At 41.1% G+C, this 20,846-nt stretch overlaps 5 protein-coding genes across 6 annotated transcripts; 3 read left to right on the top strand and 2 right to left on the bottom strand.

Annotated features, from left to right (window-relative positions):
• Nucleotides 1–1,207: 1,207 nt before the first annotated feature.
• Nucleotides 1,208–3,635, top strand: LOC128255950 (protein late bloomer). The gene is made up of 5 exons (XM_052985872.1): nucleotides 1,208–1,420; nucleotides 1,501–1,568; nucleotides 2,711–2,871; nucleotides 2,931–3,266; nucleotides 3,349–3,635. The coding sequence occupies exons 2-5, from the start codon at nucleotides 1,511–1,513 to the stop codon at nucleotides 3,418–3,420; spliced, it is 627 nt and encodes a 208-aa protein (XP_052841832.1). The 5' UTR covers nucleotides 1,208–1,420; nucleotides 1,501–1,510; the 3' UTR covers nucleotides 3,421–3,635.
• Nucleotides 3,636–4,405: 770 nt separating this feature from the next.
• On the top strand, nucleotides 4,406–6,068 carry LOC128255940 (protein late bloomer). Its single transcript, XM_052985862.1, has 5 exons — nucleotides 4,406–4,600; nucleotides 4,668–4,841; nucleotides 4,907–5,062; nucleotides 5,574–5,768; nucleotides 5,864–6,068. Exons 1-5 carry the CDS (start codon nucleotides 4,541–4,543, stop codon nucleotides 5,933–5,935), a joined length of 657 nt encoding a protein of 218 aa, XP_052841822.1. The 5' UTR covers nucleotides 4,406–4,540; the 3' UTR covers nucleotides 5,936–6,068.
• A 599-nt stretch (nucleotides 6,069–6,667) lies between these two features.
• On the top strand, nucleotides 6,668–9,078 carry LOC128255920 (protein late bloomer). 2 transcript variants are annotated; one of them, XM_052985839.1, is made up of 5 exons: nucleotides 6,668–6,913; nucleotides 7,564–7,737; nucleotides 7,798–7,953; nucleotides 8,017–8,214; nucleotides 8,910–9,078. In XM_052985839.1, exons 1-5 carry the CDS (start codon nucleotides 6,854–6,856, stop codon nucleotides 8,979–8,981), a joined length of 660 nt encoding a protein of 219 aa, XP_052841799.1. In that variant the 5' UTR covers nucleotides 6,668–6,853; the 3' UTR covers nucleotides 8,982–9,078. The 2 variants fall into 2 exon arrangements, with proteins under 2 accessions (XP_052841799.1, XP_052841798.1); XM_052985838.1 differs by lacking the exon at nucleotides 6,668–6,913 and adding an exon at nucleotides 6,953–7,358.
• Nucleotides 9,079–11,062: 1,984 nt separating this feature from the next.
• Nucleotides 11,063–12,248, bottom strand: LOC128255926 (protein late bloomer). Its single transcript, XM_052985847.1, has 4 exons — nucleotides 12,088–12,248; nucleotides 11,855–12,028; nucleotides 11,428–11,787; nucleotides 11,063–11,365 (listed from the first exon to the last, which is right to left on the bottom strand). Exons 1-4 carry the CDS (start codon nucleotides 12,145–12,147, stop codon nucleotides 11,207–11,209), a joined length of 753 nt encoding a protein of 250 aa, XP_052841807.1. The 5' UTR covers nucleotides 12,148–12,248; the 3' UTR covers nucleotides 11,063–11,206.
• A 12-nt stretch (nucleotides 12,249–12,260) lies between these two features.
• On the bottom strand, nucleotides 12,261–17,933 carry LOC128255912 (polypeptide N-acetylgalactosaminyltransferase 3). Its single transcript, XM_052985828.1, has 6 exons — nucleotides 17,259–17,933; nucleotides 16,882–16,982; nucleotides 16,140–16,320; nucleotides 15,903–16,069; nucleotides 13,077–14,335; nucleotides 12,261–13,020 (listed from the first exon to the last, which is right to left on the bottom strand). Exons 1-6 carry the CDS (start codon nucleotides 17,390–17,392, stop codon nucleotides 12,859–12,861), a joined length of 2,004 nt encoding a protein of 667 aa, XP_052841788.1. The 5' UTR covers nucleotides 17,393–17,933; the 3' UTR covers nucleotides 12,261–12,858.
• Nucleotides 17,934–20,846: the final 2,913 nt, after the last annotated feature.

Below are 20,846 nucleotides of genomic sequence, written 5' to 3'. Positions count from 1 at the left end.
GGATTGCTCGACCCCAGACATAACAGCCATAAACAAACTGGAAAACAAAACGCTTTTACAAGCCGAGGAAGGGCGACAAGCAGCGGGAGAGAGCGCGACTCCAGATTGAGGATTGTATGGGCAGTCATTGACTTATTGACAAATTGACGTCATGATGTCAAGATGCGAAGGCAACAGTAACCTTACAGTTTCAGATATCTTAAGCCAAGGACAACCATTTCAGCCCTACTCAAAACAAAATTCAAGCTTACTTAATTGGAAAAGATTTTTAAGAGAACATAAGATTTATAAAAAATGTTGGTTTTTAGATGTACACTTTAAACACTTCCTATGCTTGACTAACACCAGACCTAAAACTAAAATATTCTGGTTTGAAACCAGACTTTAAAATAAGTACATTCCCAAGAACCTTGTTAAGGTTTGTGTAAAAAGATCATCACATATTGTTATTATTTTAAGTAAGTAATTTTTTTTTACACTAAAAATTTTATGATTTTGTGTGTAATATTTCTTCTTTTGATGACTTCTCGTATTTGTTTGAGTTTTATTAAATTGTGAAAATTTTGTGAACATTTTATCGGAGTTTTTGAACTTGATGTTTACTTATAACCAATTATATCCTGAAAATTAAAATGCAGATCTTCATTAAGTCCGAAAAGATGTTAAAAAACTGAAACTGATGTAGATTTACTGTGTAAATATGATCTTAAGTTTACAAAATTTGACATTTTAATAACATATGTCAAATCGGCTTGTGAGGAACGCTTCATTGCGTTCGGATTATTGTGCTCGCTTTCAAGATCCCAATATTTGTTTAAGGCTCAGTTACTTGCGGAGTAAACTGTTTAATAGTATCGTAATTGTTAAAAAGTATTTAACGGGAAGATGAAAAATAAAAAATATATAATATATTTTTGATAGTATAACGCCCAAAAACCGCAAAACTTTGTAGATACATATAATTGAGAAAATATTGTTGAAAATATAGCGAGAATCAACAACAGTTTTCTACACAAGTTTGTTGAATTGAGTTTTTGAAGTTATCATACATAGCTAAGAGCACAAAACTCCACCAAACAAAATACCGTTCGATGTGACGTCATGGCTTGGAGAGCGGACCCAAGTGCAGAGCTCTCTTTCGAGAGTGCGACTGTGCTCTTTCTGTTTTATTTTGACTGTGGGCGAAGCAGTGGAAAAAACACAAAAACACAGCGCATGGGAAAAGAGAACAACAAAAACTTTTCCCGCTTTCAGTTCGCCAGCGAACGTAGAACGTGCCAGACCCAAAAGTTCAGTTTCGAGAGCGGATATCCCAGGCAAACACTGAACGGAAATCCATTTGGTTGTAAATTCAAATCCAGAAACGAAAATAAACAAACAAAAGCGTACTTTAATCGTGTGCGGCGAGAGAAGTCAAAAGGTTAACAGACTTTTATTTGAGAAATGGTGGAGTGTTTATGGATCACATTTAACTTGGTGCATTCGGAACATGTTTTTCAGGTCCACAAGCATGGGCTGTGCCACGACCAGCGTTAAGATCACCTCCATCGTTCTGAATGCCATTTTAGGGGTAAGTCATCTCATACTTGGACTACTAATTACCTCGATCGCATCGAATATTCCGTATGTATATATATCCACGTTTTGTGTAAGAAAATTGGCATGATGTCATGTGGAACGGGTGCACAAGTAAACGCACTTCAGAAGAGCCTCCACAAATGAATTATTTTTGAAATATTCTATACCAAATACACTTGAGGAGCACACAAAAGTCACAAAAGAGAATGTTTTTGAAAATGTCCATTTGGCTGGGTTGCTTTGCGTTTCTTTGGTGTGTATTTTTAAGCGACGTCTGTCATTTGTCCGGTTCGTGCCCACCTGAGATAGACGGCCACGTCCAAGGTGGCCAATTGCGCCCTCCTCTGCCCCCTTCGGTATCCACCCACGAATGCCGCCCGTCTGGCTTTCTGGTTGCCATGACAATCATGTTTACAACTTGGCCTATTCCCTGCTGTCCCTACTGCTTTCGCCAGAGCCTTCAATTGCTCCAATTTCCGCGCCCGCAGGATGATGTCATGCCCACGTACCCTCGACCAATATTCGCACTCTGGTTTACACTCTGACCCATATAGCGAAATCGAATTACTTTAGCCCGGGAAGGGAGGACCCGAAACTGGGACACGAAACGAGCAAGGGTGTTTCATCAACCCCCAACGAGCGGGAAAGGAAATTTTGGGGAAGCGGAGGAAGATTCATTACATTATCACAGCTCAGTCAGGCGAACTTCCCCAAACGATAAATTATGTGATGCACTCAACTGCGGCTGTTAATTGTCACACAAATGAATGGCAATTGCCCTTGTAATTGCAACTGCATTCATATCATATGGTACAGTCGATCTTCCATAATATCAAACAATAAGCAAAACATTTGAAAATATTAAAAAAGGAAGGAGCAAGGATTCGTACATATCATCATTTGAAGTTGACAAATTGAGTGCAACCTAATGTTTACAAGCTTTTCAGTTAAAAACAAGAAAAGTAAAGTTTATTCGATTTAACGATTTACTCCAGGAAATCCAGTTATATATCTCTTACATTCCATCGGTTTCAATAAATTCATCCTAATGAAGTTCCACTGTTATATATCTCTTACACTCCTTCGGTTCCAATAAATTCAACCTAATGAAGTTCCACTGTTTTATATTTTAGCTTCTGGCGGACTGGGGCTATAGGCTGGATAGCTTATAATGCGGACACGGAGACCGAAGAATTCGTCATTGCCGCCTACATAGCGTGCTCGGTCATCCTTCTGTTCGCCTTGCTTGGGATCTTCGCGGCCATCCGGGAATCGGTGGCACTGACAGCGACGGTAAGGAAATGAAAGCTGAAATTAAATTAGAAAGACAATGCTAATCCGCCAAACCGCAGAGTGCCTTGTTCCTGCTGATCCTGGCCATCCCGCAGATCGTGAGCACCTGCCTGTTCCTCCACCAGTACGACGTGAAGAGCGGCCAGGAGATGGTGGAGGTGGCCTGGCAGGCGAACAACATGGATGCACTGCAGCAGAAGCACGAGTGCTGCGGCAAGAGCAGCGCCCAGGACTACGTCCACCTCAGCCAGCTGATCCCGCCCAGCTGCTACGCCGATCTGCAGCAGGCGCCCGATCATCTGTACGTGGAGGGGTGCATCGAGAAGCTGCAGAGCTTCTATGAGGCTGACAAGCAGCGCTTCATCATAGTGTCATGGGTGCTAGTGGCCTTCGAGGTGGGTTTTCCTGCCCCTCCCCCTCCCCTCCCCCTCCCCCTTTGAGCTCCAATACATTGTACCCATCTTCGTTTCATTTCAGTTGCTTTGCTTCGCCTTGGCCGTGTTTCTGGCAATTAGTTTTAAGAACAAGCAGCGACGCATGGAGTTTTAGGACAGTAGGACGTTCAACCTGAACCCATAGTACATACTACTGAAATTGGGGTTCCGCTGGTAAATCTCGCTTCGACATTTCATAACCAAAATAATGGGCAGTTATAAATTATTCACTCATACCTTTAACTTACCTGTAATTAAAGTACATATTTATAGTTCAATTACACATTATAAGTATCATAATAAATGAGCGCCATGTTTGTTTTCACATGATTCGCCGCTTGACGGTTTGTTTGTTTGTTCAGCGCGATGGAAATATTAAGCATACGACGCATAGTCCCGACGAGCTTTTAATGGCCGAAACTTTTTGTTTTTCGTGTTTCAGGGCCAGACAACTTGTTGCTCGTCACGTAATGTGTAGAATAAATGTGCTGCCTATTAATCCTTCATAGGCGTCCTTTCATGTCCCACTTTCTGCTGCGCACTTAGCTGAATGAAAGTTTGTGTATGTTGGCCCCTTCCAATTCCGTTTACAAAGGAAACACGATGAAAGCTTTCCGTGCTGTGACATCATACCACCCACAAAAATCGACGGCACCGCCACATAAAGAAGTCGCAAGACTGATATAAATACACTTAGCAGAAAAGGATTTGGTGATATAATCAGATCTTAAAAAGTTTTAAAAGTATTAAAGTTATGCAACTTTATTATTAAAATGATATTGATAAAAGAAACACATACAAATTGTTAGATGTTGGTTCATACGTTTCGAATATCTTTAAGAAACCAAAATACACAATCAGAGAGTAAGAAAAGTTATGTGATCAACACGTATGTTTTTTAAGTTTCTTATTATTTCCAAACTGCTCTGAAAAGAATTAGATAAAATAAAATATACTTGCTTGTTGGTCTAACATTCACTTTGAGTAGGTAGTATTTTTTCAAGTGCAGCATCGCGACCGCCGCGGAATAGTTGATTGCCGTCGAGTGGCTGCACCTACTAACTGGCGCTTTTGGGGGCGCCACATTTCAAATGGAAAGCGCTGCGCTCAGTCGCACGTCAGCGTTGATGGCAACAGGGCTGGCGGTATTCATCGAGGACTCCGCATCGGGCTAACTGCGCAGCGGGAAGCAAGGATAACGCAGCTGTTAATTATAGGGATTATTGATTGGCAACATGGCCTGCCGCACATCGTTCCTCAAAACCATTCTCATCATACTCAATGTGCTGCTTTCGGTGCGTATGGGGGACATGTTATCATCGGTGGCTTTAATCAATTAAGTCTATGCAATTTCGTTGGCAGCTGATTGGCGTGACTCTGATTGCCCTGTCCGTGTTCGAGTTGAACAGCTCCACGCCGGGCACCTTCGAGCACATCGCCATCGTTGTCCAGATCTTCGTGGGCACCTTTGTCGTGTTGACCTCGTTTCTGGGCTGCTTCGCCTCGGCTCGGATTTCCCTCGGACTCGTTTGGAGCGTAAGTGGAAAGTCGCGAGGGCCTCTACAGAACTCATTTGATTTTTTCTTTGTCCTCCATGCTAGTATGTGATCTGCCTGCTCATCCTGCTGTGCCTGCAGATCTACATCATTGCGGCAGCCCACTCCACGGACTATGTGGAGCGGTCGAAGAGGGACTTCCTCGCCATCTGGTCTGATCCGAGGGCAAATGTAGAACGCATATCATTTATTCAGCAAAAGGTACAGTTTAATTTAAGTTACCCTTTACTCTTTACCAAAATCCGAGTCGGTATCAATGTCTGTTAGTAACCCAGAATGTGGCTATAACCATTTTATCTGGCAAAATGACCATCATGGTTTCCGAGTCCCCATCATTGGGATGGTGGTAATAATATGGTAATATGCATATGCATAGGCTTAAAAAAAATTGCAAATTAAATTACTTTTAAGCAATAATAATAAGGTCATAGTCATCTTAAGTTACTCACATACTTTAACTATAACAATCTGTATTTTGTTTATTTTTTTCCAATCAATTTAATGATTTTTTAATGCAGTTTCCGAATAGCTTGTAAGTTCTTTCTGACTCAAAGTTTTTCTATAATTTTTTTCACATTTTAAGGGTAGAGCTTTATAATTTTATGAACGTTTTTGTACATTTTGATATGATCTAAATAGTGTAATATTTTTTTTTTATCAGTGATAGCTTACAGCACTCAGAATACTGACTTTGTTGCACATTTTATTGCAGTACTCGTGCTGCGGCGAGTTGGGCTCTCACGATTACATTCTGATGGGCCGGGGAATACCCAGTACCTGCTACAAAGCGTTCCTGCGGCACGGTGACTTCCTCTTCACCGAGGGCTGTCTGCGGGCCGTGCAGGCCCATGCCACCGACAACGTGGTCATCGGACTCATCATCAAATGGCTGCTGCTGCTGGTGGAGGTGAGCTCCACGCCGACCCTGGGCGGCCACATAGCTCCAATGGCCGGGCCGTATAAATAGAGGGCTCTAATCAGTTTTCCGATATCTCCATACAGTTCGCCGCCCTGGGAGCCGCCACTCACTTGGGCATCACGGTGCGCAATAAATTGCGGCGCGAGAGATTCTAACAGGTCCCCTACGAACCACCGAAATCGGTTGTTGTTGGCAACACATATGCCAATACGTATGGATTTTTATAGCAGCTTAAGATGATCTGGAGGCACCTAAAAAGTAGAATAAAAATAAACCGAAATCAAAATATTCAATAAGTGTTGTTTGTGCCCACTACATGCGGAACATCGGAGGAGCTGCTAAATAGATATGTGTCTGCCTATAAAAACGCATATAAAAATATACGCTAGAATGAGGTACACTCAAAACAAATATATTCCAAATTTAAGAAATTTAAACCAAGGAATATTTTTTTTCGAAATTTACCTTTAATGGTAACATATAATTATTTGTGTTTGTAAAAATAAATGTTTTTACTTTTAAAACTTTTTTTTTGCTAATGGTAAAAAATCTTAAAACGAATTTATTTGTTATGAACGAACTTACATTTATAAAGATAAATATCATTTATTGGAAAGGTAAGATTTATATTTCAAGAAAGAGTTAAATTAAAAAAAAATATATATAATAAGGCTGATTAACATTGTTTAAGAAGAAAATGGGCATTTTTATGAGTGTAGGGCGGAGGAGGCGCGGTGCGAATGAGATTTGGTGGCAGCCGGTCTCCTAAGTAACGACCGGCACACAAAACGCCGAAACGGACACCGAGACCGAGACGGACACGGATACGGACACGGACGGCCACTCGGCGGATTTGTAAACAGTTCGCAGCTTCTTGCGCTCTTCTGTCGGGTTTCGTTTTATTTTGGCCCGATCCGACGGCACTAACAGTTCGGTCACCGCGACGCACAGTCGGTCGAGATTGGAAGGCGAATTTTCGGGGGAAACACGTCCGCCGCCTGGAGTCGCTGCTCGAATGAGTGTGCAATCAAATATATTACTTATAGAAAAATATTGCTTATGCAAATAGTAAAATGCCCACAGTGCGCGTGTGCTTGCAATGGACCTCGGTTGTCTTTAGTACAATCACATTGGTAAGGGATTTTTTATGGGAGTATTCACATGTCGTATTGCTCATTAACTTTCCAAGTTCCAATTTTAAATACCTAAATGATTGTCACTGTGCACTGTGTTAATCATGTTAAATGCAACAGTTCACTACACCTTTTGAGTCACACACGGCGTATGAGTAACGGAAACACTTGCTCATGGAATTCTCGATTCGAATTTAACTCAGTGGCAGTCTGTCACAGCAAGATCATTAAATATCTTACACTCTTGTCCCATTTTTCAGTTTTGATTGTAATTTTTTTTTTTTTCGGCCGCCCGAGTAGAAGGCCAATTTGGCAGCAAACAAATCCCAAACCAAATTTCCATTTCTACCAGACAAGATGTCACTTGGCTCTAGTTCTGCCCACTTTTGTCGGGCAGTCGAGTTTTCCGAACAATCGAAGCGACAGCAACAAGAAAGGAAAAAGTGTATGTGCCATTTAAAAATAAAGTCCAAAGTAATTCAATTTATTTTTGCGTCAGTTTTGTTTTTATTTTGGATGTTCTCGCTGGCCGATGACGTCGCCCACGTCGCCGAATGTTTGTCTCTGAAGATTTTGTTAGCCCATTTCATGGGCCATTAGCAATCGCTTAATGTGCTCAGGCATAATTCATAATTTTAATACCGATTCAGACCGCTGGCATCCTGGCGGCCCTGGCCGGCGTCTATGAGCTGGACAAGTTCAACGAGGGCTCCGCGGAGCATCTGGAGAAGTTCGTCCAACTGGGCATGGCCGGTGCTCTGATCTTCGCTGGACTCGTCGGCTGTCTGGGCGCCATCCTCGGTTCCATCAAGGTGATGGTGGTGGTGAGTAGCCCGAGCAGATGACTTGTCGATTGATGGGAACTACAAGTGCCCGAGTTGCAGAACCTGATTGTGCTGCTGATTCTGATAGCCGCGCACATCTGGAAGGTGTCGCACTACAACGAGACCAAGCAGCTGGACGCCACTGAGGTGTACGTGATGGATCTCTGGATGAAGGAGCTGGTCCACCATGGCGCCATGCATCACCTGCAGCAGGAGGTGGGTCAAGGTTGAGTATCTCCGCCTATCTATCTTCTAAGTATTTGCTCCTACATATTCAAGTACGAGTGCTGTGGCGACAAGGGCTATTCCGACTACACCAGCCTCAACATGAAGGTGCCGCGCAGCTGCTTCCACACCAAGGATGGCATCCACGCCCTGTATCCCTACGCGGAGGGCTGCATGGCTGCCGTCCAGCGATCCTACCTGCAGATCTACCGATTCGAGAAGTGGATCCACTGCGGACTCATTGGCTACGAGGTGAGAAAATCTCCAGATACCATTTCATTAAATTCAAACAGAATATTGAATCAAGTGAATTAGAACTCTATCCGATCCGATTCCTAAAACAGATAATCGATATCTTACCCGCGCCTATGTTTTGTTCAAGAAAAAGTAGAAAGAAAGTTATTTTACGAATTGATAGGTTGATTGAGTTAAACATATTTGTCTTCTATCGTTCTTGCTTATGCACCAGAATATGACTTCAAATATTATAATATTATGTTTTACTTACACAGGTTTATACCCTGTGTATTTGTACAATTTATACAAAAATTTGTTATGTCTGCCTATTAAGCCGGAATCGAACTTATGCCCGCAAATGCCTTCAAATTTCTTTCACTTTGTGGCTTGAACTCGAACTCGCTGCTGGGGCAAAGTTTTGAGTTCAAAGTTAGAACCCCTCTACCTAAAAAGTTATTTTTAGGTCGATTACAGCATAATATTAATTCAAGAAAAATGCTCTAGCTATTAGAACGTATGTACTAATTTCAAGTCACATAAATCGGGACAAAATCGTTAAAATATCATTTTGATTTTTAGTCTTTCTTCGAGTTTTTTCCCTCTCTGAATACAGGGACTGGGAGGCATCAAAGCCGTTAATAGAAAATAAGATTATATATTAATAATAATAGTAACATTATATTAATTATTCATTCGTTCCTCCATTACAGGTCGTAGGCATCATCTTGGGCATCACCTTGTGCTGCCAACTGACCAATAAAACTCGTCGTTACACCTACTGATTACCAATGACTTTTGTACAAAAGCAAAATCCCTAGGCAAATAAGAAACGTATATATAAAAAAAGAGATATTAAATGTAGATCGATTGAATCTTAAATGGCCATAAAATTCTTTATCTTGAAAATATCGATTTAAATTTAAAACGAGAACGGAAGATATCTTCGGCAAGAGATTTGCAGTCAAATGATGGTTCCGAAACTTTATAAAACCTTTATATAAGGAAAATAAAACGAGATATAGGGATTATTCCTTGAAAAAAAAACAAATTTAGGAAATTTTACACGATCATACATACGGACCATACATATTTATGTTACGTTCGCTTACAGTTTATTCTTATTAAGCATGAGATAATTGTACTAAGCAAAGAATAAGCAACTGTAAACTAACTTAATGGAAATATGGGCAAATTAAGGTCACCGATTTGCAAGCGAAAAGAGTATACGATTTTCCTATAAATTTTCATTTATATACTTACATACAAGTTATTCTCTTTAAAAGGTTTATAACCAACTTCGAGTTGAAAAGATCTTATTCAGCTTCTCCACTCCAACAATAAGTTCTTGGGGGCAGTTTCCACGCTCTTTTTAATTTCTCCGCGAGTCCGAAAATTATAAACAAAACTCCACAGTCCGTCTTCTCCAGACCACAAACAAAGCACGGCCTTTCAAGTAAACTTATTAGCAGCCGGCTTGCCCAAAATTTGCAGAGTCACATTTATATTTATTCTCTTAAGCCGTAGTATGATTAAGACAGAAAGGCAGATAAGCCAAGTAACGTTAGGGTGTGAACCCTATTGATAAAGTACAATATATCATTAAGAAAAAAATTTTACCACAGTCTTATTAAATTACATATGGGCTTTCCAGGGCTTTCGAGGCGACATCCTGACAGCTTTAACATTCAAAACAAGTGTGTAAAAGTAGGTTTTTTTATTTTTTAATTTTTGCTTAGGATAGCTTTAAGCATCTCTATTAACGCTAAAAAAACTTAGCAAAATTTATCCAGTAACTTCTTGGAATTTAAAAAAAAACAAGAAAGAAAGCAAACTTTGCAAGCCGAAGTTCATATACCCTTGCAGCTATTGTAAAAATTAAACGTTTTTGAAAACATTAAAATTATGATTTATTTGCGTATATGTTGAAAAGCATTGAAGCAATGATGATTTGCAGCTCAAATATTAGATAGTTATTTTATATATTTTTTTTATTTGTATGGGAGCTATATGCTATAGACGTCCGATTTTGTTGTAATTTAAACCGTAACTCTGAATTTTTTAACCAATACTATATTTCGAAGAACTAAAAATAAAATTAAAAAACAGCAAAGTTATAATTTTTTTTATTTATTTTTTCGATTGTCCCTATGGGAGCTATATGCTATAGTCGTCCGATCCGGCTCGTTCCGACTTATATACTACCAGCAATAGAAAGACAACTTTTGGGAAAGTTTCATTAAGATAGCTTTAAAACTGAGAGACTAGTTTGCGTAGAAACGGACGGACAGACGGACATTGCTAGATCGATTCGCCTAGTGATACTGATCAAGAATATATACTTTATAGGGTCGGAAATGTCTCCTTCACTGGGTTGCAAGCTTCTGACTGAAATTATAATACCCTCTGCAAGGGTATAAAAATACATGAATTTCAGACGCGAAAAAACTGGAAGAGCTGTTTACAAAAAATAATAAAAAACGCAAAGGTCTGCGATTCTGTATGTAGTTTTTGCACATCCATTCTTTACAGTATACTTAGACGGTGCTAACATTCATCTAAGCAAGTTTTATTAAAAAATGTTCAGAAGTGATTTTTTTAAAAACTAATATAGATTTCGGACGCGGCAATGATGCAGATACATTTTATATTATTAAAATTGGAAATTGGTAAACGTCGTTAAGTAAATGCATAATTGTGCTCAACTAAAATATTAAACACCTTTTTACCTTTTACCTGTTACATACTTTTCAAAGAATACAATATATCCTTCTGCTTTACGAAGTAACAGGTATTAAAATATCCAAACTATCAGCACCCCACTTTTCCCTCTGATCGTTGTTATGATGATGGAATTTCTGATAAATCTGTTGTGCCATTTGGGGCGTAACACATTCATTGTTCAATTGCAGGTTACATTGATCCACCATGACATTAATACATAGGCATTTGGAACTCTGACAACCACAACAACCAACAAATCCATTCGATAAGATCAAGCATCATCACGTCAGGCCTCGTTGAGGAGCTGGGCCCGTGAGGCGGTCACATGGTTGGAGCGCGGTTCGCGCCGCACACCTGGCGGCACCTGTCTGCGTGCGAGGCGCTGCCGCTGGCGCAGCCTGAAGAGCAGCACACTCAGCGCCACCGTCTGCAGCAGTATGAAGATCTGTGGACGAGAGTCGAGAATTATGGGAGGAACTGCAGTCCAGCGCCAGGTCATTTGCCCACCTCGAGGCCAACGATGGCCCACATGGCCAGCTTATCGCGCTGTTGAATGTACCGCTGGCTGTGGCTCAGCGTCTCCAGGCAGCCGATCGGATAGACCTGCTGGGCGGTGTCGTTGGCAGTGGCCTGATAACAGCTCGCCGGCACCAGCAGATGCAGGCGCCTGTAATCGTCGGCGCCGTTGAAGCCGCAGCAGTGCCGCGCGGCCTCGTACTGGTGCATCAGGTCGGGCTCCCTGTCCAGACCACTCCAGGCCAGTTCCAGCTGCTGCCAGGCGCCAGCCGAGCTCCTGGGGGACGGACTATGGTAGTGGTGCAGCTGCAGATACTCCGCAGCCAGAGCAATCAGAATGAACAGGGTGAACTGAGGGGGGGGTGGTACAACGAAAGTTCATTGGGTTTCAATGCTCTCAATGCTGCCACTCGCTTACAATCAGATTGACACAGAGCAGGTTGCAGACCATGCCATAGCAGCCGAACATCACGATCATGCAGATGGTGCCACCCAGGACCAGACTCTTCACAAAGTACGTGTGCTCTGGCGTGTTGGGCTCCGCCACCTGCAGCCCCAATCCTGCTCCAGCCATCACGCCTATGCCCAGAAGCTGAAAGTCCAAGGACCATTAACCGATTGCAGACAACAAGAACATTGACCCACGCTCACCATGTACAGCAGATTGGAGAGCAGGCCCGTGTACTTGATTGCGCTGTAGCAGCCGTTCATCGCGAGAGTGCTGCAGTCTGTGCCAGATGCGCCGAATTTAAAGCAACTGCAACGCGACCTTTCTCAGGGGCCAGCGATAACCAGGAGCAGAAGTCACAGAAAGAGAAACATACTCTCTCTACATTCGGTTGCTTTATTCAAGTGGTGTACAAAAAGTAAGTTCGAAGGTAGGAAGTATTTCAGTACAGCTAAAAATTGCCTAAGACTTGCTTAATAATATGACGTAGACACGGCATAGAACATGCCAGCTAGATCCATCGAGGCGGGAGAAAAACTCTCCGACGCACTCCATTTGTGTTTAGAAAACAATTCTTGTGGGTCTGTATCGGTGTTCGGTTGATTGGTGAAGTCTGCTCCCACTGGCACAGATTCTTCCACTGCTTCCTTAACTGATTTTAGATCATTGCTGATTTTAGATCATTGCTGATTTTAGATCATTGCTGATTTAAGATTATTGCTGATTTTAGATCATTGCTGATTTAAGATCATTGCTGATTTTAGATCATTGCTGATTTTAGATCATTGCTGTCCTAATGGTGAATGTGCCAGTGAAAGCGGACTGCTACTTTGTGTGCTTGTGGGTTGGTTACTTGTTCACGTTAAGAAATCAACGAGTGAATTTCGTCAAACAATTCAATTTCAATAAATATCACAATGCGTTAAAGAGTTGCTGGCAGGGTTAATGGAAATAATGTCCTGGCACTCCTCACTCTACATGCGCCATGGCAGCGGTATGAGGCCCCACTTCTGGGTGATGTCCTTGAAGTCGCACTCCATGCTGAGCACTACCTTCTCGACCTTCTGAAGGCGCGAGTTCGTCGCCGCCTTGAGGGTGAGGCACAGCTTTGTGTCGCTATGTGAGATTTGTTGGGTCTGCCGAAGGAATATTAATTACAGACAAGATAAGATGACATTGTGAAAGCACTTACATCCATGTCGTAGGTCCACAGCTGACTGGAGTCGGAGGCGCACTGCGCCAGCATCACGTTCGAAGTGGTGGCGTTGCGGTTCTTCAGCATCTTGATCGCGCCCAGCTTGGGCTGGCGGTAGGTCAGGCAGACGTTGTCGTTGGTCATGATCTGGCCCTTGGGGGTTATCACGAACATGTCCATCGTTTGGGCGTGGGACGTGCAGTCGCCGACGGTGACTGGCGACAGCGAGGAGCGCGGCACGTCTTCTTTGAGGGGACGCAGGCACTTGTCCCGCTCCAGATCGATCAGCGCCAGCAGCTCCTCCGCCTTGCTGTCGATCTCCTCGAACGCCCGCTTCCACTCCCGCGACAGAGCGCGCCCCGGAAGGCTCTTCATGTGCTTGCTGTAGGCCTGGCCGCACTCCGTCTCGCCGTCCAGCCAGATGATCTTGCCGAAGAAGCGGTCGGGGGCCGGGAAGAAGTGCTCCGGCCAAATGTTCTCCAGATACCAGGAGAACGGCTTGCACTGCAGCCGCTCACGCAGCGCCACGCGCTCCGTCACATTCACCTTGTCCTTGGCCCCCAGCGACAGGCCGGAGGTGTAGAGCATCACAAAGTACTGCCAGTCGTCCATCCACACGGTGGCCGCCCGCGCCAAGTTGTCCGTGAGCACCTCGCTCATGCCGCCGGGAAACGTGTACGGCGTGCTGCTGCGGAATACATGGCCCACGTGGGAGCAGGGGCTGATCTCCACGCGACCGCCGCACTGCCAGATGCGGAACGACATCTCCACGTTCTCGCCGCCCCACACGCGCATGTTGCTGTCGTAGGATCCCATTTCGTAGAAGTACTTGCGATCGATGGCGAACAGTCCGCCGGCCATTCCGGGCGTGGCTATCGGAGCCGTGCTGTCCTTGGAGCTGTTGCTTGGGGTCTGACGCTTGCGGTCCGAGGAGAACCAACGGAAGCTCAGCTGCCAGTTGAATGCGCCCCAGTGGTTCTCGAAGGTCTTCGTGTAGCTGAAGTTGTCGTCGGATATGATGTCGATTACGGGGCATATGACCACCTTACGGGACTCCTTGATCCGCGAGAGAAGTGGTTCCAGCCATCCGCGCGAGCATTCGCAGTGGGCGTCCAGGAAGGTCAACACGTCGCCGCGCGCATGCTCAGCTCCCAAAAGGCGGGCGGGTACCAGGCCACTGCGCTTTTGCATGCGGAAGATTCTCGTGGGCACCGAAAGAACCTTCACATAGCTCTCCAGCTGGCGTTTTAAATAAGCTTGGGAAGTAAAAAAAAAGGTGGATTTTATAAATAATGTGTGCAAAAACTAAGTTTACATATTAAAAACAACCTTTTTTTATAAACAGGCTATTCATATACCATTCAGCTAATACACATTTTATAGCATTACGTCGATTATATTTACATATATTTTTAACATTCATAAAGATATGTTAAATTTCTGATCATATTTATAAAATTCGTTACTACTTCATATCGAAAAATTACATACTCTATTTCAAGTAATATTTAATGCCGATTTTGCAAATATATTTCTTTACATTTTCTGTAATTTCCTATAGCAATAATAATCGTCAAATCTTTTTTAAATTTAATCCTTGTTTCTTAATGTGGGTATGTTTCATTCAATTAACGCGCTCTTACGAGCGGTATATATTTTACTATAAACATATTTTTTAAGTAAAAACAAATTGACAGTTAGGTGAACCTAAGTAGTCTAGGGAATGACTTGATTAAAGTAGGAATTTTGTCAGTGTTTTCACAATGATTCCAGTGTCGAGACATAAAGTTCATGATTCATATTATGAATCATTTTCGAAACGAAAACTACAGTTAAAAAAAAATCATCTAATTATCTTAAATGGTGAGGTCTAAGAGATACGAAATGTTTTTATACCCTTGCAGAGGGTATTATAATTTCAGTCAGAAGTTTGCAACGCGGTGAAGGAGACGTTTCCGACCCTATGAAGTATATATATTCTTGATCAGCATCACTAGGAGAGTCGATCTAGCAATGTCCGTCTGTCCGTCCGTCTGTCAGTCTGTCCGTCCGTTTCTACGCAAACTAGTCTCTCAGTTTTAAAGCTATCTGCATAATACTTTCCCAAAAGTTTTCTTTTTATTGTCGGAACGAGCCGGATCGGACGACTATAGCATATAGCTCCCATAGGAACAATCGGAAAAATGAATGTAAACAAATTATAACTTTGCTGTTTTTTAATTTTTTTTTAGTTCTTCGACACAAAGTAATAGTTAAATATTTCAGAAATACGGTTTTAATTTCATCAAAATCGGACGACTATAACTTAAAGATTCTATGGGAACAATAAAAATATTTAAAAAAATTTTTTTTAATCTAACTTTTTTATTTTGCATTTTTTTGAATTACGCTTTTAATTTGATTAAAATCGGAACTATCGAATAATTGAGCTGCAAATCATCATAGCTTCAATGTTTCTCAACATATACGCAAGTTAATCATGATTTTAATGTTTTCAAGAATATTTTTTTTTTTGCAAAAGCTACAAGGGTATATGAACATAGGCTTGCCGAAGTTGGCTTCCTTTCTTGTTTCTTATCGGAGAAACAAGTTTTAATGGATAAAGTAAACAAAATGAAAATTCTTTACTGTTCAAATAAAGAATGGGGTAAGGTTCTATTTAAACGACTCCACATTATTTTGTTTCGTCATATCCGTTATAAAATTTGGTATGCATTAAAAACAAAAAACGTTTAATATCGTTTGATCTTTAACTGAAAGGCTCTATGCTATATGAGGCAATGATGAGGACTTAATGTCTAAAATAGTTAATGCATAACTCACAGCGATCGCTGGCATCGTCGACCAGGATTATTTCCTTAAGCACGTGTCGCGGCGAACGGTTGATGACGCTGGTGATGGTGCGCAGGAGTACGGACCAGGCCTCATTGTGAAAGACTATGATCACCGATGTGCTGGGCAGACCGCTGGCGTACTTCTTGTCGCGGCATCTGCAGGTTAGAGGACATCCATGAGTCACGGATAGAAAGCAATTCAATTTGAGCTGATACTGATACTTACTCCGGAGTGCGGTAGTCCTTGAGGGTGCGGTTCAAAGGGATGCGATCGCTGGCCAGCAAGTTGAAGCTGTTTAGCCTGAAGAAGCGCTGCATGCGAAAGCGATCGCGTGGCGGCACCACAACAGGTCGCCCATCGGCACCTTCTCCATTGATGGGCTGGAACAGGTTGATGTTGTAATCGTCTGCAAGCGAGTGGATTTTAATGCATTTGGACGGACGTTGTGTCATTGGTGGGAAACTCTCTTTAAGTTATTTTCCATCAAAGATGACTTGGAAATGTGCAACTCAGGTTTCCCCATTTTATTAGTCTCAAGGAGAGGTAAGTGTGATGTATTTTCAAATAAAATTTCTTTGCTTCGGGTTTTATAGGTAATTAATTCTTTTATTTGAGTGCCCAATTCGATTTTAGTTTGACTAAATTGCTATGAGTAAACGACGTTCAAAACATTTGGTTATTTATTTATTAGAAAGAAAGCAAAAAGTACCTACTGAAATAAGCTAATGGAATTAGACAAAATTAAACTATATATATACAATTAAAATGCAGTAGAGTTTGTCTTGGCCAGGCAAGAAAAAGATTTTTTTTTTATATTAAACATTCGCCAGAGTTCTTGTTGTAATAGATTGAAACTAATTATAAAAAAGAACACCCACTATTTTATTGATAATAAAGGGAATGAAACCATTTTATTACACAAATAAGCCAACCTAATGTGGTGATCAAGTGGAACCACCTCACTCACCTGCAGTCATGTTGCCGAAGATGTCTCCCTTGCCGATGTAGTGGGCCACTATGTTTTTGTGCGGCCAGAGGGAGCGGCGCTTGGGCGGCGGTTTCGGATGACTGTGCGGGAAATCAGCATAGTGGTGCACAAGAGCCAAATGGTCGGAGATGTGACAATGGTATTAAGACTTGGCGTTTACAATGAATGGGCCTCGAATCACGCGAAGCGATGGCAAAACAAACAAGAGACCCAAATCAAATGTAAAGTGCCTCCGCAATCGAATCGCGGAGGCGAGGCACTCGAGTGGAACTCTTGCATTTTGCAATTCGAGCCCCAAAGGGAAGTTGTGCAATCCGGCACGTCCTCGTGGGCAGTGGGTAAGGGCTATTACTCACCGCATCTCCGAATCGGCGCTCTGGATGCTGGACACATAGAGGTTAATGCTGATGGCGAACATGAAGAACGCGAAGAAGAGCAGGAAGAGGTAGAGCAGCCATAGCTTCTTCAGCTGCTGGAACCGCAGACCCATCGCGGATCTTTTGTGGCCAAAACGAAGCGGTGTGAATGACCGATGCGAGCGCCAGCTCTGTTTACTGCCAACTAATCAAGCTACTGTTGTTGTCCGACCGTTTTAGTCACCGCACCGCACCAATCCAGTCCAGTCCAAGCCAACGACTCCGTGGAACGTTCGCCGAAGAAATGCGACGCTTCTGCCCCGGGGTCGCTTTAAATTCCGATTCGCAGGTGTGCGGAAGATGCTTATGAGTCTTATGAATACATGGCACTTGTTCGGCGGTCACTCGTTTAGTCAGCAATTGTGCAAATAGGGCCTAATCATTTCATTCTACTGCTTTCACCAGCATTTCTGCACTTTTGACAACAATTCACGGAACCAGTTTGCGCGGAACCAGCACAGCACAGCAGTGTTCAGAATTTAGCTATTATCAAGCCAAAGCTAGTTAACTTTGTATTGTGCTAGAGCACTAAACATCCCCATTTCTTTTCGATTCTAGCACAAGCTGGCGACTTTGTCGTCAAAAGTGGCCAGCACTGGCGCGCAGTTTCATACTGTCAGCTGTTTTGCGACCGTTCCACTGGCTCGATAGTGTGGTGGAAAATGAAGTTATCGCGTTTATCGAGTTTATATCGATTGCAGTGTGTTGAATAAGCAGGACTTAAAAGTTTTACACTTCTACAATCACGCAAATTGATTGTAGAAAACTTGAGTTGTCGCTTGTGTTAATTTGTAAATAAAAAATAACAAAGACAGGGCAAATAAAAGTATGCTATCAAAAATGAACGCAGCAATGATGGATTGTAATATTTAATTCTGTACTTGCAAAGGCTGCCTTAAGGGGTTATAAATAAATTAAATATTTTGTTTTTTTGGTTTTTGTTTTATTTAAGAATACACCCTGAAAATTTCATATTTTTGAAGATACACCCAAAATTTAAAAGCCGTTTCAGAGTGCTTGCAAGTACAAACCTTAAACGCGTTTAACTCAAAATGGTGTAAAGTAAAAAGAGTTTGTCATTTGTATTTTTTTTGTAAGCAGTAGGTACAGTTTTCTTTTAGGGTTTAATAACAAATTAATGATTACATTGTCGATTTTTTTTACTTAAAAATAAATAGTTTGATTTAATTATTGTTTTTGTGGTCGCTCACCCCACTGCATGTTGGCCAAAATTTTCGTTTTTTCGCAAAAGAAACAGTATTATTTTGTTATAAAATGTAAAAATGAAATCAACACCATATCTTTTCCAACCATCCCTGTCTACCACACAAACTTTAAAAGTAATTTTTTCTTGCAAGGTTAGGTAAGTTGTTTTTTTTTTTTGTTTTATCAAGTTGCAAAATTTTGTTGGGCTGCCTTTTAAAATATGGATATTGCGCATTAATTTAGTTCATCAACCAGAATTGCAGAGGATATTATAATTTCAGTCAGAAGTTTGCAACGCAATGAAGGAGACATTTGCGACCCTATAAAGTATATATATTCTTGATCAGCATCACAAGGAGAGTCGGTCAGCCAAAGCCGTCCATTTTTTTATATGACAAATACTATGTCAGCCCCAACCTCAAAAAATAAAATTTTTTATTCTTTTCGCCAAGAAATCCGGGCACGCTTTGGCGTACATGCGAGACAGACGTGGACAAGGCTGCATAAATGAAATGAGGAAATGATGAAGAAGAAAACGGAAAATCGCACCTTACGAATGTAAGCAGACCTTGGCATTAGCGGTTAAAAAAGTGGAGACAGCGTTCCCAAAAGATTTTTCCAAAAAGCTTAAAGTTCTTGAAGTACTATGAGAAATATATAAGCAGATTGAAAAAAATAAAAACAAACACCAATCAAGCAGAAAAATGTCAGAAAACTTATTTAATGGCATCAAAAAGAAAGACACCATTAATAATTGAGAGCAAATTAGTGGCTAGGCGCTTTATGTTAATGACTGAGTCCGAAACCTATGAGTTGTTTAAACAAATTTAAAATATTCCTTTTGCATATTTAGCGCATATGGCGTAAAATAGAATGTCTGGTTTATTAATTGACATGTAGGCTAAGCTATGTCATCGTTCAAGACCCTCGGTTATGTAATAAGAGTCCAGCCGAAATACCTTGAGGAAACCAAACTTAACTTAACTTAAAGTCTTCTGGACTCGTTTTTCAAATTGATTTTGCCGAGAATTATCGATTGACACACCAAAATTAAATAAGAGTGCCTATTTCAGCTACAGCCATGTAACAATTTTTACCTGCTTAGCTTTGCAGTTATAGGTGACAAACTGTCTATATTTTTCTTTTCAACCTTATTTCTGAAGTAAAATAAAATTATTCGAAAATATAAATGTGAAATACCATAGTAAAAATTGAGAACAGATTGATTGGGCCAATTTTTCATTGTAACATTTACCTGTTCTGCTGGTTGCAGAAATTATTTTGCGGCGAATTCATATTTTTTTTTTCAAGGGAATTGATGCTAGAAAGCTCACTTTAACGTTATATAATATATTCTCGTGAAACCAATTAATAACATATACAAATGAAATTCGTCGGCGAAGGCAGCGATAGACATATGTGAGTATTGATACAAGAAAATTGAATTTAAATAGTTAGATTTATCCCCAGAGTAATTTAAGTTTTCCAATACACATCTCCATCCAATGGATGGATTTAGATATTTAGATAATTTTTGATATAAAAAAAAATCTGGAAACTTCAGGTATTTTGTATTTTTCCCATTTGAATCGCATTTGGATCGCAAAAAAACATCGAAAAGTCATAATAGCATTAAACTTCATCGAATTAAGGTATGAAATCAATTGAATTAAATTCAATACCATGAATTTAATGTTTAAACCAAAACCGCTTAATGCCTGGATGCAAGAACCCGCATTCAAAGACTGGCTGAAGACTTGAAGAAGAATACTTAAAATACAAATACAAATACGATCAAATGCACAATCTTTCGGTTAAAACAAAACAGAAACCGAAATCAATACATTTTAATGTATGTATGTACATATATCAAGCTGGAAGCTCTTTTATGAAGTTTTTAATGCTGCTTTAAAAGTTTATATACCCTTTCAGCTGTTGCAAAACCTATTGTTGAAAACATTAAAATTATGATTTACTTGCGTGTATATGTTTAAAAACATTGAGGCTATGATGAATTTGTATTGTTTCCATGGGAGCTATATGATATAGTCGTCCGATTTTAATTAAATTTAAACCGTAATTCTGATATTGTATTTAACCATTACTGTATGTCGAAGAAATGAAAAAAAGCAAAGTTATAATTTTTATTTATTTATTTTTCCGATTGCTTCTATAGGAGCTGTATGCTACAGTCGTCTGATCCGGCTCGATCCGACTTATATACTACGTGCCATAGAAAGACAACTTTTGGGGAAGTTTCATGCAGATTACTTTAAAACTGAGAGACTAGTTTGCATAGAAACGGACGGACAGACGGCCATG

Source organism: Drosophila gunungcola, assembly GCF_025200985.1.
Source record: "Drosophila gunungcola strain Sukarami chromosome 2R unlocalized genomic scaffold, Dgunungcola_SK_2 000012F, whole genome shotgun sequence".
In the NCBI taxonomy this organism is placed as follows: domain Eukaryota; kingdom Metazoa; phylum Arthropoda; class Insecta; order Diptera; family Drosophilidae; genus Drosophila; species Drosophila gunungcola.
Note: the sequence above shows the minus strand (reverse complement) of the source record. Positions and strands in the feature narration are given on the sequence as shown.

Bases quoted from the DNA above. Each gene is read 5' to 3' on its own strand.
- LOC128255950 (XM_052985872.1), top strand. From the start codon at position 1,511: ATGGGCTGTGCCACGACCAGCGTTAAGATCACCTCCATCGTTCTGAAT. The intron at 2,872-2,930 runs GTAAGGAAATGA...GCCAAACCGCAG, and splicing joins CGGTGGCACTGACAGCGACG to AGTGCCTTGTTCCTGCTGAT. The intron at 3,267-3,348 runs GTGGGTTTTCCT...GTTTCATTTCAG, and splicing joins GGGTGCTAGTGGCCTTCGAG to TTGCTTTGCTTCGCCTTGGC.
- LOC128255940 (XM_052985862.1), top strand. From the start codon at position 4,541: ATGGCCTGCCGCACATCGTTCCTCAAAACCATTCTCATCATACTCAAT. The intron at 4,842-4,906 runs GTAAGTGGAAAG...CCTCCATGCTAG, and splicing joins CCCTCGGACTCGTTTGGAGC to TATGTGATCTGCCTGCTCAT. The intron at 5,063-5,573 runs GTACAGTTTAAT...ATTTTATTGCAG, and splicing joins TATCATTTATTCAGCAAAAG to TACTCGTGCTGCGGCGAGTT.
- LOC128255920 (XM_052985838.1), top strand. From the start codon at position 6,990: ATGATTGTCACTGTGCACTGTGTTAATCATGTTAAATGCAACAGTTCA. The intron at 7,738-7,797 runs GTGAGTAGCCCG...CCCGAGTTGCAG, and splicing joins CCATCAAGGTGATGGTGGTG to AACCTGATTGTGCTGCTGAT. The intron at 7,954-8,016 runs GTGGGTCAAGGT...TACATATTCAAG, and splicing joins TGCATCACCTGCAGCAGGAG to TACGAGTGCTGTGGCGACAA.
- LOC128255926 (XM_052985847.1), bottom strand. From the start codon at position 12,147: ATGAACGGCTGCTACAGCGCAATCAAGTACACGGGCCTGCTCTCCAAT. The intron at 12,029-12,087 runs GTGAGCGTGGGT...TTGGACTTTCAG, and splicing joins TCTCCAATCTGCTGTACATG to CTTCTGGGCATAGGCGTGAT. The intron at 11,366-11,427 runs GTGGGCAAATGA...TCTCGTCCACAG, and splicing joins GGGCCATCGTTGGCCTCGAG to ATCTTCATACTGCTGCAGAC.
- LOC128255912 (XM_052985828.1), bottom strand. From the start codon at position 17,392: ATGGGTCTGCGGTTCCAGCAGCTGAAGAAGCTATGGCTGCTCTACCTC. The intron at 16,983-17,258 runs GTGAGTAATAGC...TTTCCCGCACAG, and splicing joins AGCGCCGATTCGGAGATGCG to TCATCCGAAACCGCCGCCCA. The intron at 13,021-13,076 runs GTAAGTGCTTTC...TTCCTTCGGCAG, and splicing joins TGTGGACCTACGACATGGAT to ACCCAACAAATCTCACATAG.